At 38.7% G+C, this 15241-nt stretch overlaps 1 protein-coding gene across 7 annotated transcripts in view; it reads left to right on the top strand.

Annotated features, from left to right (window-relative positions):
• Bbx (BBX high mobility group box domain containing) overlaps window positions 1-15241 on the top strand; it is a 236282-nt gene that overhangs the window by 194449 nt on the left and 26592 nt on the right. For all 7 annotated transcript variants that reach the window (XM_075964232.1, XM_075964222.1, XM_075964175.1 and 4 more), the window contains 2 exons: window positions 11340-12345; window positions 13194-13329. In XM_075964232.1, coding sequence (XP_075820347.1) covers window positions 11340-12345; window positions 13194-13329 — 1142 coding nt within the window. The remainder of the gene's footprint in view (window positions 1-11339; window positions 12346-13193; window positions 13330-15241) is intronic.

Genomic DNA, 15241 nt, shown 5'->3' with positions numbered 1-15241 from the left:
CTAGTGAGTTTTGTTTAACTTATGATAATGAGTGCTATTTATTATCTACTATGTGTTAAGCACAATCTGAGTACTTCATAATTCTCAAAACTGTGTTCGGAGACAGGTACTATTATCGTTCCTGGTTTTCCTATTAGGAAACCAAAGAATGTAGAAGTTCGGCAAGTTCGCTTAGTAGCTTGCTTATGGTCATGTAGACAATAAGAATCAGAGTCTAGGTAGGAACCCAGATACTTTGTCTCTCTAGACCATTTCTTTTTTCTTTTTTTTTTTATTGAGAAAAGGAGAAAAAAAAAACAAGTTTCCACCTCCTCCCAGCCTCCCATTTCCCTTCCCCTACTCCCACCCTTCTCCCCCTCCTCCCACCCTTCTCCCCCTCCCCCCACTCCTTTCCCCCTCCCTCTCCAGTCCAAAGAGCAGTCAGGGTTCCCTGCCCTGTGGTAAGTCCTAGGTCCTCCCGCCTCTGTCCATATCTAGGAAGGTGAACATCCAAACTGGCTAGGCTCCCACAAAGCCAGCACATTAAGTAGGATCAAAACCCCGTGCCATTGTCCTTGGCTTCTCATCAGCCCTCATTGTTCACCATGTTCAGAGAGTCCGGTTTTATCCCATGCTTTTTCAGTCACAGTCCAGCTGGCCTTGGTGAGCTCCCAATAGATCAGCTCCACTGTCTCAGTGGGTGGGTGCACCCCTCGTGGTCCTGACTTCTTTGCTCATGTTCTCCCTCCTTCTGCTCCTCATTGGGACCTTGGGAGCTCAGTCCAGTGCTCCAGTGTGGGTCTAGACCATTTCTTAAAGTAGGCATTTCTGTCAGAAGCTGAAGAAACAGTATGTTGTATTTCCCCCAGATAAACCTGATAGAAGATAAAAAAAAAAAAGCTATTGGAAAAGTTTTCATTAACTATATTTATTAAATAAGGATATAGGCATTCTCAGAAGCTTCAGCATCCTTTTATATTCTTTATTGCTGTAATGATGTATAAATTAAGTAAAAGGTAGGGTGATGTGGGATTCCCCTGTGTATGCTGTGAATACCATTGGTTAATAAAAAACTGGATTGGCCTGATAGGGTAGAACAGAACTAGGTGGGGAAAACTAAACTGAATGCTGGGAGAAAGAAGGTAGAGTTGAGAAGCCATGTAGCCCCACTGGAGACAGAATGCCAGAACTTTGCCCAGTAAGCCACAGCCTTGTGGTGATACACAGGTTATTAGAAATGGGTTAAATTAAGATATGAGTTAGCCAGAAATATGCTTAAGCTATTGGCCAAACAGTATTATAAATAATATGGTTACTATCTGATTATTTCGGGGTTGAGCAGTTGGAAAACAAGCAGCTTTTAACTACAGTAGGTAAAGATCCATTTATTGTAGTATCCATAAAAATCAAATCATTTATAAAATTATATATTAAAATTATAGGATTTAGAGGCTGGAGAGATGGCTCAGTGGTTAAGAGCACTGACTTCTCTTCCAGGGGACTCAGGTTCAATTCTCAGCACTCAGTGGCAGCTAACATCTGTAACTCCAAAATCTGACACCCTCACACACATGCATGCAGGAAAAACACCATTGCAACTAAAATAAAATGAACAAACTTTTTTTAAAAAATGGATTTATAAACAGTATTGAAAAATGAGGCCGGGCAGTGGTGGCACACATCTTTAATCCCAGCACTCGGGAGGCAGAGGCAGGCAGATGTCTGTGAGTTCGAGGCCAACCTGGTCTACAAGAGCTAGTTCCAGGACAGGCTCCAAAGCTACACAGAAATGGTAACTCCATGAATAATCTTGCCTAGCTATTCTCCCTCCAGTCCTTTTTTAACATTTCCCATTACTGCTAATGATTAGAGGTACTTGACCGAGGTATGACTGTACATACATGTTCTGTATGTATCCTGAGTGTCCGACCCTCTCAGCAACCTCTAGCCCAGAACATAGAGGTGCAGATCCTAGCCTACTTTCTAATTCTAAAACTTGAAATTTTACAAGGGAACCTTTTATTTAATGTTGGTGTGTTTCTTATCTTTTGATTCAAGTCTCTAGTCATTTTAAACACCTATAACTTTTCTTCTCACTCCAAATTGCACCAGTGTATTTTGGAGGGAACTGAAATAGAGAAATGTTTTTAATAACTGCCGTTAACAACTTCTGAGAAGACATCAGATGGCCATATGGTACCACAACTCTCACCCATCCAGAATCCATAATTTTAAAGGAAATAGTCAGTGAAGAAAATATTTAAATTATCAGTTCACCTGGCCCAGTGATTTCAGCCAACCAAAGAGAAAATTGCTTAACTTGGCCAGATTTCAGTGCTCAGAGATATATAGACCACTGTTCTGTGACTGAGAACAGTTTCTCCTGCATGATGGAGAGTCTGATTTTCTTAGCAGCAATGCTGTCGTTATTCTCAGAAACTGCTGACTGTGTATTTATGCTAACACACACACACACACACACACACAATTCTGGTTTTAATTAATTACAGAAGAAATGCACATCTTAGAAAATGCTTCTAACTGCCATCTTAGATCTAAGCTGTTTTAGCAGTCAGTACAAAATGATTGTAAATATACCTTGGCTGTAAAAACGTTTGTTTTGTACTAAAAAGCAGAGATTTTGAAATAAAACCTATTAGTGTCAGGAGGTCTGTTTGCACACTGTCTTGTTTAACTCAGGGGACTCCTTTATAGTAGACAGTAAAAGACAGTCTAAGAAGAAGATATGTGTGGCCTGTCTTGAAGCTGCTTACCACTGCTTTGGGCCAGCCAAGAGATGGCTGCTGTGGCATTATTTCTAACAGTTTAATAGTTTTCAATTCCTATTTTATTGTCATTTAAGGCAGAATAAGAATTGGATCAATATCTTAACATTTGTTAAACGTTAAATTTGTAGTGTCTCTGATTCAGAGATAAAAATTAGATGTGGGATAAGTTTATTATTCTCTTAAAGCCACTCCTCCGTAACAGACCCCAAGCCTAAAATGTGTTCTCACCTGGACTACAAAAGGCATTCTCTCTGAGCCCAAGAACATGAAATACATTCTCTTCAGTGCATATGTTAGCTCCTTCAGGAGTGATACCTAGTTCTTAGCATCTTGAAGAAGGTGATAACCTGTGCGTTAGTCTAGTGCATTGTCTGTGAGGATCAGACTCACTATTTCAGCTTTTTCTTTCCTTTGAGAAAGGAGTTACATTATCTCCAGCACACCATCTCTAGGCTTTTCTGATTATACAGAAGTCACAATGTAGTTTCTGTTGATGGAGGGAACTTTTAAATATTTGTGATTAATTTTCATACGTACTCTTGACATTCTTGACAAGAATGCTGTGATTGTCAATTGAGGCCTGGCAGTAGGTGATTATAATTAGCATTGTTTTTAGAGACTCATAAAATAACGTTTCCTAGTTTGAATTAGAATGCACTTTAGATTCATAAATTACCTAAGGACTAATGAGTGTTCAGTTTAACACAATATCTGTTGAAAACCTTTTCAAAGATACGAGCTTATTCTTGGAAAAGAATACAAAGGTGGACAGAATGCATTCTGGGCCCATTGAGTTATAGCTATTGAATAATAGAGTAGGACCTGGGGGAACTGACAATAATTATCAAATATTTATGTCCATCTTTAACTTAATACATTAACATTTTAACTTCTTTGAATGCTGCCCTGGGAATTCCATCACTGGAAGGTGCCCTCATGATTTCCTGTTCTCACTTTTAAAGAAAGTTAGTGCTCAATTTAAATTAATAATAGAAGGATAAATTGTCATTTACCATGTCTGGCATTGTTTCAAGGCCAGATTAACAATCGACTCTCTATTAGGGGCATCTTGACTAAATTAATAATAGTCATTAATTCTGTATTCCCCACAATGCAATTTTGTTCCCTTGAGCTCACATTGCTTTATGTTCTTCATATGCCTGTTGTATGACTGGCCACATGCATGTCCATGCATGTACATAATGTATGTATGAACATTTTAAAATTTAGGGGTCAATAATTCTCTTGGAGCAAGAAGAAAAAACTTAAACAGAAAATTGGGTTCAGGAAGATCTTAATTTCAGAAAAACTATTTAAAATCGCATGACTCTTATTAGTTGTTGTGTAGCAGTTTCCTCTGAGATTGAAATATTTCATTCTTCAAGGATAGCTTTTTTTGTATGTCTGAACATTCCTAAGCTCCACTGAATTGTGGGTGCGTATGCCGATAGTAGATGTGAGTAGACATACACATACACTGAAGAAAAGGCTCAGCAGCTAAGAATCAAGTTGCTCTTGTGAGGATCTGGCTTCATTCCCCAGCACCCATATGGTGACTCGAGCCATCTTTAACTCTAGTTCCAGGGGACCCATCTCTGTTGGCACTAGGTATGCATGTGGTACACAGACATACATGCAGACATACACATAAAGATAAATAATTTAAAAAATTTTTTTATTGAGCTTTACATTTTTCTCTGCTCCCCTCCCTGCCTCTTCCCTCCTCCCGTCAACCCTCCTTCAAAATCCCCATGCTCCCAATTTACTCAGGAGATCTTGTCCTTTTCTACTTTCTACTTCCCATGTAGATTAGACCTATGTAAGTCTCTCTTAGTGTCCTCATTGTTGTCTAAGTTCTCTGGGATTGTAGTTTGTTGGTTGGTTTTCTTTGCTTTATGTTTGAAAACCACCTATGAGTGAGTACATGTGATAATTGTCTTTCTGTGTCTGGGTTACCTCACTCAAAATGATATTTTCTAGATTCATCCATTTTCCTGCAAAATTCAAATTGTCATCATTTTTTTCTGCTGTGTACTACTCCATTGTGTAAATGTAACACATTTTCCTTATCCATTCGTGGGTCAAGGGACATGTAGGTTGTTTCCAGGATCTGTCTATGACAAACAAAGCTGCTGTGAACATAGTTGAGCACATGTCCTTGTGGCATGATTGAGCATCCTTTGGATATATACACAAAAGTGGTATTACTAGGTCTTGAAGAAGGTTGTTTCCTAATTTTCTGAGAAATTGCCATACTGACATCTAAAGGGACTGTACCAGCTTACATTCCCACCAACAATGCAGAAGTGTTCCCTTTACCCCACAACCTCTCCAACATAAGTTGTCATCAGAGTTTTTGATCTTGGCAATTCTTACAGGTCTAAGATGGGATCACAGAGTTGTTTTGATTTGCATTTCTCTGATGACTAAGGATGGTGAACATTTTCTTAAGTGTCTTTCAGCCATTTTAGATTCCTCTGTTGAGAGTTCTCTGTTTAGGTCTGTACTCCATTTTTTTATTGGATTATTTGTTCTTTTGATGACCAGTTTCTTGAGTTCTTTGTATATTTTGGAGGTTTTTACATTTGTCTTAAGGAGCCTCTTTGCAGAATGGAATGTTTCAATCAAGAGTGTTTCTGAAATTAAGATCTTCCTGAACCCAAATTTATGTGTAGGTTTTTTTTCCTGCCCCTAGAGAATTATTGAACACTAGATTTAAAAATAAGAACAAAGCAGATAGCCCATCAAGGTTCTGTCATACTGCTTGTGAATCTCATATAAATGTCATTATTTCAAGTAATAGAAGCATCTTTCATTATTCTAGCACATGTTTTCTGTGACATAAGACTCCAGAGGAGTATTAGCACAAAACATTGTCTTTACTCTGTTCTAGACGCTATGAGTTCTGTACAGTCCTAAGGCAAAAAAATATATATATAATATAGTATAGTATATACTAATTATAGTATAGAAACCTGAGGCCCAGAGAAGTTTAGGGAAATCCTGTGGATAATCTTACACAATAGAGTTCCTTCCTTCATCAGCAAGACCAATCTGTGTCAAAGCCCGTGTACAATTCTGAAGTCTGCTCCAGAACCAGCACCTTGAAACTACCCCTTAATACCAAACTTGCTCACCCCCAGCAGGGGTGTTTACATCCATGTCTGTCCCCAGGTTCTGTTTATATCACATGAAAATACCTAGTACGATGAGGGAATAAATATTAAAAGCAACAAATAATGGAGTTGAGCGGGTTTTATATAATAGCCAGGAAACTTGAGTACTTAAATGGGAAGCACAGCAGAATGAGGATACATTAGAATCAGATCTATCGTTTAGACCAAAGGAAAACTGAGTTTCAGAAATAAACCAGCAAAATAGCCTTGAAGTGCTACCCAAAGTACCATGGCATTCAGTCTCTGTCATTTTCTCCCTTCCCACTCTAGTTTTGCTTTGTTATAGTTTGTCTCTGCTCCTGTAGATCTCATTCCTGTTCTGCTGTTCCTCCCTCTGTATACAAACACACACAGTACATACATAACTGAGTAAAAGAAAGAAAAAAAATTCTCAATTCTTTTTATGATTGATAACCTCTGAATATATTTATAAAATATATTCTATATTTTTATGCATGATAACCCCTGAATATATATTGAAGCAGAATATGAACTGTGTGTAGCAAATAACAAAGGAGAAATAGAAAAGAATTATATCAACAGTTAAAAAGTACTCTAAGATATATTATGAAAATCAGTGTGAGCTATGAATTCAAAAATTGGAAGAAAAAAAAAGCCCTGCTGTTTTTAGTTTTTTTTTTTTAACTAAAGAAAGAAATTGGCTAGTCTAAATTAGAGGGAGCAAAGTTATCATAAAGATCCAGGAGAAAGTGAAACTACATAATTATTGTTTTGTGTCGTTGTGGAGAGGGAGTAAGGACAGTGATGTTCAAATCAGAACATGTGCGTGAAGAAAGGCCCGTGTGTGGTAACTCTGGATCGACCTGGTGGTAGGATAATAATTTGGGTTTCCTACATAGAAAAATTCCGCTGTAGGCTATGGCAAGACCTTGCAAATGAGATTTGTCTCACTTTTGGTGACCTTTGACACGTTGTAGAAAACAACTCTGAACGAAATGGGGAAAAATCATTCTGACTTTCAAAGAATAAGCTTCATTTATAAATGTAGGCTATTATTTCACAGAAACATTTAAAACTGTAAACTTGTAAACAAGAGGGTGAAGACTGGAAATTAACAGTTTCCCTGCCCAAGGCCATGGTCACAGGTGCTGTTTCAGAGTAGGTTTGCTCTGTTCTCTGACATCCCAGCACCTGCCGACTGCCTCCTTCTGTTCCTTTATGGTCCCCTTCTACCTCCTTTGAGCCACTGAGAGACCTTGATAGGAGACTGAGGAAGGGAATTGGGGAGGAACTGTATGTTGGGAAAGCCAAACACCATTCTTCCGGGGACCAGCTGCCTCTAGGGAGGCCCCAAACCTGACCTTTGGGTTTCAGGAATGTCTTTTTACCCCTTTTGCCTCTGCCATAGCCTTCCTGCTTGCTGTTGCTAACCCCTGGGTTTCCTTGCCATTTCCAGTTTAGTTGTAATTTTTCATGAGCTGTTATAATAAACGTGTTCCCTGCATGGGGGTCTCTCTGGTAGGTATGCCGTAAGTTGTTTCTGCCTACTCACTTATATTGACTAAGTGCATAAGCTAGCTTCATTTTCTATTTGCTGTTGTTAATATTGCTTACTTTTCTTTTTAAAGCTGAGAGAATGTTGTTGTCATTGTTGGTATGCAGCATGCAGTGTCCAGGGTTCAACAAGACTTTTGAAAGCTAATTGTATGCCTTCTGAGCAGAATAGGAAATGGAATTATAAGATATTCTTAGATGACTGAGGCTTATTAATGTTCAAAACAAAGCCGATGAAGAGTCTGGAAGTTCATCAGAAGGCAATGTCCTTGTCACTGTCCTACTCAGCATTGTTACTGAAGGTTTAGGCCAAGCCATGAAAAATGTGTGGCTGACACAGAGCTGGAAGGTAATTCAGACTTCGATAGGGTAGGGTTTACAAGGAGAAACGGAAAGTCATTCACCTAGATACTAGGTATATAACATGAATTTTTAAAATATAGAGTTGAGCTGGGCGGTGGTGGCGCACGCCTTTAATCCCAGCACTCGGGAGGCAGAGACAGGTGGATCTCTGTGAGTTTGAGGCCAACCTGGTCTACAAGAGCTAGTTCCAGGACAGGAACCAAAAGCTACTGAGAAACCCTGTCTCGAAAATAAAAAAAAAAATAAAATACAGAGTTGAGGTGACCAAGCTTCCTAGCATATTACATGGATAAGGAAATCTGGGATTTGTAGAAATCAAAGTGTGATACATTGAGGCAAAAGGAAAGATTTCATCTCTGGGCACCATTAAAAACTACCTCATATCCCTACTGAGAGTTGTGTGTCTTTTCTGGTATTGCAAGAAGACTGAGTGTCATTTATGGAGAGTATTGCCACACTGAAATATCTGTTCTCCCCAGTCATTATGGGGCTCTTATAATTAGCAAGTATTTTGCCCCATTGGTTTTGGTTTTTTTTTTTTTTTGTTTTTGTTTTTGTTTTGTTTTTTTGCCCCACAGAACCCCAATCAAGGATGTACTGTTAACCACTTGTCAGACTGTTTTTGCTCCTATGAGTTAAATCTAAGCTCTTTTGGCTCACTGTGTAACTTTGGGTAAGCTCCGATGTTTGGTTATTAACTCGGTTTTATTCAGTAAAATCTAGTCTTACTTTAGGAACTGTGACAAATAGGGTAATCAGTTTTTGCTCAATATTAAAATTCTCAAACAAACCTGCCCCCTCACACAGAAATGTTGCCTGTCTTTGTGCAGAAGTTGGTTAGCTCTCAGGAACACTGTGTAACATGAGCCCTATATTGGAAAGAAGGTTCTATTAGTGACTCTAAAGTCTGGGTCAGATTTGGGTTTTGGTCACTGAGCAGATTTGTGATTAGTGTTTTTTAATAGAAGAATTTGTTTTACTTTTATAATTTTACCTCCAGCAATATAATTGTATTTCTTATAATTTAGGACTAACACACTGTATTTGAGGAGGGTGGGGGTAGCTTCTAAGAGCTTAAAATCGGGAAGTAAAGCATAACTAGTACTTGGTGTAATTACCTACACAAGAAATATTAGGCGATTTCCCAGAATCTGTCCCCAGAGTGAATGTCTGTATGTATTCCATTTCATTCCTAGCTTAGGATCCTATCAAGGGTGATAAGGAGAATCATTTTGAAATATATTGAACAGAGAATAGAGTTTTCAAAATACTATTAGGTTTGCTAAGTTGAATCTGTGCTGCAGATGCAAACTGTTGGCCTTGCACTGCAAATGCCTCTGCCTAGATGAGAAAAGTCCCTGACACGACCTATGAAAGGCAACCAAAGTGACAATGGCGAAAGAATCCTTATATTTATTTTGAGAATGTCATTCTGAGCTACTTCTAAAACTAGTATATGGAGCCCACATGGGATAATTTATAAATAACTAGGGCTAGACTAGTTGAAAAGGAAAATTATGTCAAAATTCGCTCATTAGAGTAAAACATGCAGGGAAAAGTAATTATGTCATTGTTTTAGCATTAACATAAGTTAACATGTGCTTCAGGCGTGTTTCTGGTTCAGTACAATAAAGGGAAGAGCCCAGTGTACATGGTTAGGTACTAGCTGAGTTTTAAAAGTTAACATGCATGAGTCTAGAGAAAGACAGCTCTGCACACCTCTTTCTTATTTCACATCTTCCTGGGAACTATCTGAAGTACTGGGCGCTCTTATCGTGTTTTTCATTGTTTCTTTAAAAGCGGCAATATCCGCCTCTCCAGCATGTCCAGTTCCTTCCTAGTCCAAATGTTACAGAATTCTTTCACCCAAGTTTGTGATATATTCAAAGTACTAAGGGGGGGGGGATGAGAAAAAGGGTGTCTGATACTTAATCCAGTGTATTACCCATTCAAAACCGAGTTTCCCATCTGTCAATAGTCCTAGATGGTAGTTCTGTAAGACAGACGAGCTTCCTGGGCCTGTGCTGATTTTGTGCTGGCTCAGCAAGCCCCAGTGCTCTTTGTCTTCCCATGCTGCTAATGCGCAGTAAATTACATATGTTACAGCTGCTTTGTCCTATGCTGCACTTGACCACATCAGCATCGTCGGCCTCTTAGTAAATTCCTCAGACATAGAGACCTAGCCCTGTTGTTTTTGATGTCATTTGTGTCCTCCTTAAGTGTTTATGAGTGGAAACTGGGGTATTGAAAATAGTTTACAATAGCTATCATCTCACATTTATCACATAGCCTGAGCTTCAAGGTGATTGGGAGATGAAGGTAACAGGCTTTACCCTTTTTTTAATTTTTAATGTGTACTACAGGCTGGCCTCGAACTCATGATTCTCCTGCCTCTGCCTACTTCAGCAAATCCTACCGGCATGTGCCACCACAACCAGCGACAGCTTTACTCTTAAATGTCCTAGATGTGTAAAGAATTTTTGGTTTTTTGAGACAGGGTTTCTCTGTAGCTTTAGAGCCTGTCCTGGAACTAGCTCTTGTAAACCAGGCTAGCATTGAACTCACAGAGATCCGCCTGCCTCTGCCTCTTGAGAGCTGGGATTAAAGGCGTGCACCACTGCTGCCCTGCCAATAAGTTGAAAAAAAGGTGTACATGTATAGTAAATATGTAGTTTATTATAGACTTTGTTCTGTGTACTTTGTCCGGTACATATTCAAATGCATGAATATTCAGGTAGCAAAAATACAGTAAGTGTGCTACAAGTAAATGTGATAAACTCCTTATGACAAATAGTTTACATTGTTTTGGCTCTGAATCTACAGCTAGGTTCAAATCAGATTAGGTTTTTCACCAGACAAGATAAAAAAAAGAAGAAAGAAAGAAAGAAAGAAAGAAAGAAAGAAAGAAAGAAAGAAAGAAAGAAAGAAAGAAAGAGAAAAAGAAAAAGAAAGAGGTTTTCAGAGCTTCTGTGTTTCTCTAGCTCTCTGTTGGCATCTATAGACCTGTAATGCATGTTTACTAATTGAAATTCAGTGAATCATTAAACATTTCTAATTTCAAGTGGATCAGTGGAAGTTACTGCTGTTTTCCTTATTCTCTGGGATGTGGGGCCAAACATCAGAACAGAGTGCGGGGATTATGCTGACATAAGTATATCATCTCACGTAGCCTCACAAAAGCCTCCAAGATAAGATATATCCAGTTTATAAAGTTCTCGACAATTAGGAGTGAAATTCTGAGCTAAACAAGTATCCAACTAAGAGCCAAGTTTGTCTTTAAACTCCAGAATCCATTCTCTATCAAATCTAATTTTCATAAGTGCTGATGATGCTAGAAAATTATGCAGGGATGTTTATCTATAGTTTAATGAAGTTAGTTTGGCAGAAGTGAGCTGATTATTGTAAAGTTTGGAACTTAATTTCTAAAAGAGATATAGATAAAAAGTCAAAACTAATTTTGATTATAAAATAATGAATATGTTTGGTGTTTTTCTTCTCACTTGTTTTAACTATTTAGATGTGTCTGGCATCAGAGGAGATGAAAATGGAAGAAACAAAGCTAATAAATTCAAAAGAATCAGATGGTGGAAGAATGAAAGAGATGGAAAAGGGGAAGGAAGAGAAAGACATAAAAGTGGAGAAAAACAATGAAGCTGGGTTCCAGAAAGAAGCAGAATTTGAGAAACCATCTAAGGGAAATATAAGGGAGTCTAAGGACTTCAGAAACTTTGAAGAGCTACAAGTGGATAATGTAATGGCTGTAAAATTGGAAGACCCCAAAGAAATGAGAAAGGAACCAGAGGATGATCAGAAATACAGCCACATCCCTGATTTTTCTTACTCTGCCAGTAGCAAGATAATAATTAGCGATGTCCCCAGTAGAAAAGATCACATGTGCCACCCTCACGGAATTATGTTCATCGAGGACCCCACCATGCTAAACAAACCAGAAAAGATAAAAAAGAAAAAGAAGAAAAACAAACTGGATCGACATGGAAGTGACAAATCCACACCAAAGAAGACCTGCAAGAAGAGGCAGTCTTCGGAGTCCGACATCGAGAGTGTCATGTACACCATAGAAGCTGTTGCAAAAGGAGACTGGGGTGTTGACAAGCTTGGAGAAACCCCAAGAAAGAAGGTCCGCACCTCCTCAAGTGGCAAGGGAGGCATTTTGGATGCCAAGCCACCAAAGAAAAAGGTGAAATCAAAAGAGAAGAAGGCTTCCAAGGAGAAGTGCTCAGACATCATCAAGGAATCACGACCTCCGGATTTCCTTAATATTTCTGCCAGCAAGAATGCTCCTGGGGAGGGGCCAGAGGGCATAAAAGCAGAGCCATTGACCCCCACAGAGGATGCACTGCCACCTAGCCTACCAGGACAGACCAAGCCTGAGGACAGTGACTGTCACAGAAAAACGGAGACCTGTGGCTCCAGGAAATCGGAGAGGTCTTGCAAAGGTGCTCTTTATAAAACCCTGGTGTCAGAGGGCATGCTCACCTCCCTGCGAGCTAATGTTGACAGAGGTAAGTGACGTCTTTAAACCTGAAAGGACTACCAGGCCTTGCAGAGTCTTCCTTTTAGACCTAGTGAAAAAAAAATCATCATGAACAGTGGAACATCAAACTAGTCCCTTGTATGAGTCGTTCATGTATCATATCCGTTTCACTTTACCTGTGTACCTCCTAGAAAGAACACTTAAAGGAAAGGTTTGCTTTGTTTTGTAAGTAATCAGGATAAAGAAATTCCAAACTACTACTTTTTTTGTTTCTCTGTTATGGGCTGGCTTCATCAGTTTTAAATGGCACAGTTAGCTTAACTACTTAAATTGATGGAATTTCCTGAATGACATTAATAAATTTGGCAGAATCTTTACCTGTAGGCTCCAAAAGCAAATATCCTATCTAGCTCATTTGTTGGGTAATCAAAACTAAAAATGAAGTGTTATTTAAAGCATGGTAGCCTCTACACAGTATTTTATCCGTGTTTATTTTGAAGCATCTGCCTAGGGAACTGTTTCTTGGTGAACTCTATTCAAGTAAGCCTCACTGAGTAGAGAGAGCTTAGGAGGATGTAATTCTTCAGGGATGTCTTCAGTGAGTCTTGAGAAATGTAGAATTAATATTGTCTATTAGCCACAGACTTGCACTTGAGGCTGGTTCTCAAATGGACTGGACTGCTTACTTCAGAGGGAAGATTGTTCTCTACATTTCCCTGATTAGAAGCAGTCCAACCTGAGTCATTCCAGGTACTGAGAGCTACAAATAGAATCATGGAAACGATAGGTAACGGGGCCAGGAAGTCACTTGCGAAGGACCTGAGCTGATCTCTGGCCCTAGTATTCTGAGCAAACCCCTTCACTTGGGTTTCCTAGGGAAACGGAGCTCAGGAAAAGGAAATTCCTCTGATCATGAAGGGTGTTGGAGTGAAGAGAGCTGGACATTTAACCAGAGTGGGACCAGTGGGAGCAAGAAGTTTAAGAAGAAGCTAAGGGAAGACTCCTTCCTTGGGTAAGTGCCTATGAGCACAGGCGACCTTCACTGCGTAACCTACTATGGCAAGAGTGTTAAGTAAGCCGGAGGTACTAACTTTGTTTTGTTTTGTTTCTGTTAGCCCTTGTCTTAATAAGCTCCCTATTGAAAACAGATCAGGGGTCTTATTGATTCCTGCTCTTAACCAGCCATATGAATGGTAATGTCATTTGCACTTTAGCTATGGTACAAACTACACACATTTTAAGCTTGGGCCTGAATTTGATCAAGGTCCACCACAGCGCAGTAGTGTAGTAACTGTGGATATTTTGCTATCAATTACTGGGACCCATGTTGCCATCTGGAGCTTAAGATGAATTTTATTTGTATGTTTACATTTTGCACATTTTATGCCATTGTTTACATTTTAGTGTGTTTAATATTTCTAAGTATAGGTACACATGTTTATAAAACAGTGATAGCTAGACAATATGAGGTAAATAAATTATGCTATCCTTATAATATTGGTGTATTTAAAAAACCTCCTGTTACTCTAAGAAAAATAATTCTAATATATATTATGTATTGAAATGTGGTACTGAGGAAGCAATGGCACATATCACTATAAAGTTACTTAGGATTATTATTTCATGATTGCTGTTATGCCAACACACCTAAAATCAACCAATATAAAGGGTTTTGTTAGTAAGTTGGTAGGGACGGTCCTTTATATTGGTAAGAAATACATATTCACTTGTGCTGTTTTGAAAGTACTTTGAGATTTCACATTAGCCTAATTTGAAGAAAACACATTGAATACAAATAATTCTCCATATTTTTTATATTTTTAAAAGTAAGCAGATTTTATGCATTGAATATATTGTACTTATAATATTTCATTTTTATTTGTGGAAAATAGAATATTTTTTTGTAAATAAAGTGCTTTAAAGTCTGGTTAATTCTGAGACTTCAGGGCATCATAGAGGGGAAAGGTAGAGGCTTATGGTACAAGATTATCTTAAAATACATATATTTCAATATTATATTGAAATAATATAGTTAGTAGTTTTAGTACTAGTATTTTAAAAGTCCAAAGTATTTCAAATTATTTTTATGTACTTTATGCTTAAGTAATGGTATGAAAAGTCTCTATTTGTTGTTCCTAAATGATACTTTCAAATGTAGGATTCTTTAGATTAAAAAAAAAAGTGATCCTAAGACATCTGTAGATAATACTATGCATATCACAAAGACCTGCCTGGACTTTGTGGTCTGACTACCAAGCCAGGATAGGAGGCAGCTCATGACAGACAGATATAGGGAAATAAAGTAAGCAAGCATGAAAGCTGGGGAGGTAGCTGAGCTGCTGAGGTGTTTACCATTGTAGCAAGGACCCAAGTTCAATCCCAAAGCCCATGTTCTAAAGAAAGAAAGAAGGAAGGAAGGAAGGAAGGAAGGAAGGAAGGAAGGAAGGAAGGAAGGAAGGAAGGAAGGAAGGAAGGAAGGAAAGAAAAAAAGAAAGAAAGAAGCAAACCTTGTCATGGTAGCAAACCCAGCATTATCAAGTCAGAGACAGGTGGATCCTGGAGTGCACTGGCTAACCAACTGGACTTAATCAGTAAACTCCAGGCCAAATAAGACTCCCTGTCTCAAAGAAACCAAGATGGATAACTCTTAAAAAAATACCTGAGGTAGTCCTCTAACTTTCACACACACACACACACACACACACACACACACACACACACACACACACACACACACACACACGTGCACACACTCATTAAAGTGGTAATAATAAGCAGCAAGCTTGCCAGTGAAATTGATGATTCCACTCTGAGCAGCCAGGCTTGCTGGCATGGAGGCACATGCCCATACCAGTTCTTTGGAAGCAGAAGCATGAAGATCATGGGTTCAAGGACAAAATGGCTAAATATGGAGTTCCAGGTCA

The sequence above is a fragment of the Microtus pennsylvanicus genome, chromosome 1, assembly GCF_037038515.1.
Source record: "Microtus pennsylvanicus isolate mMicPen1 chromosome 1, mMicPen1.hap1, whole genome shotgun sequence".
NCBI classification, from domain to species: Eukaryota; Metazoa; Chordata; class Mammalia; order Rodentia; family Cricetidae; genus Microtus; species Microtus pennsylvanicus.
This window is presented reverse-complemented; position numbering and strand designations above follow the sequence as displayed.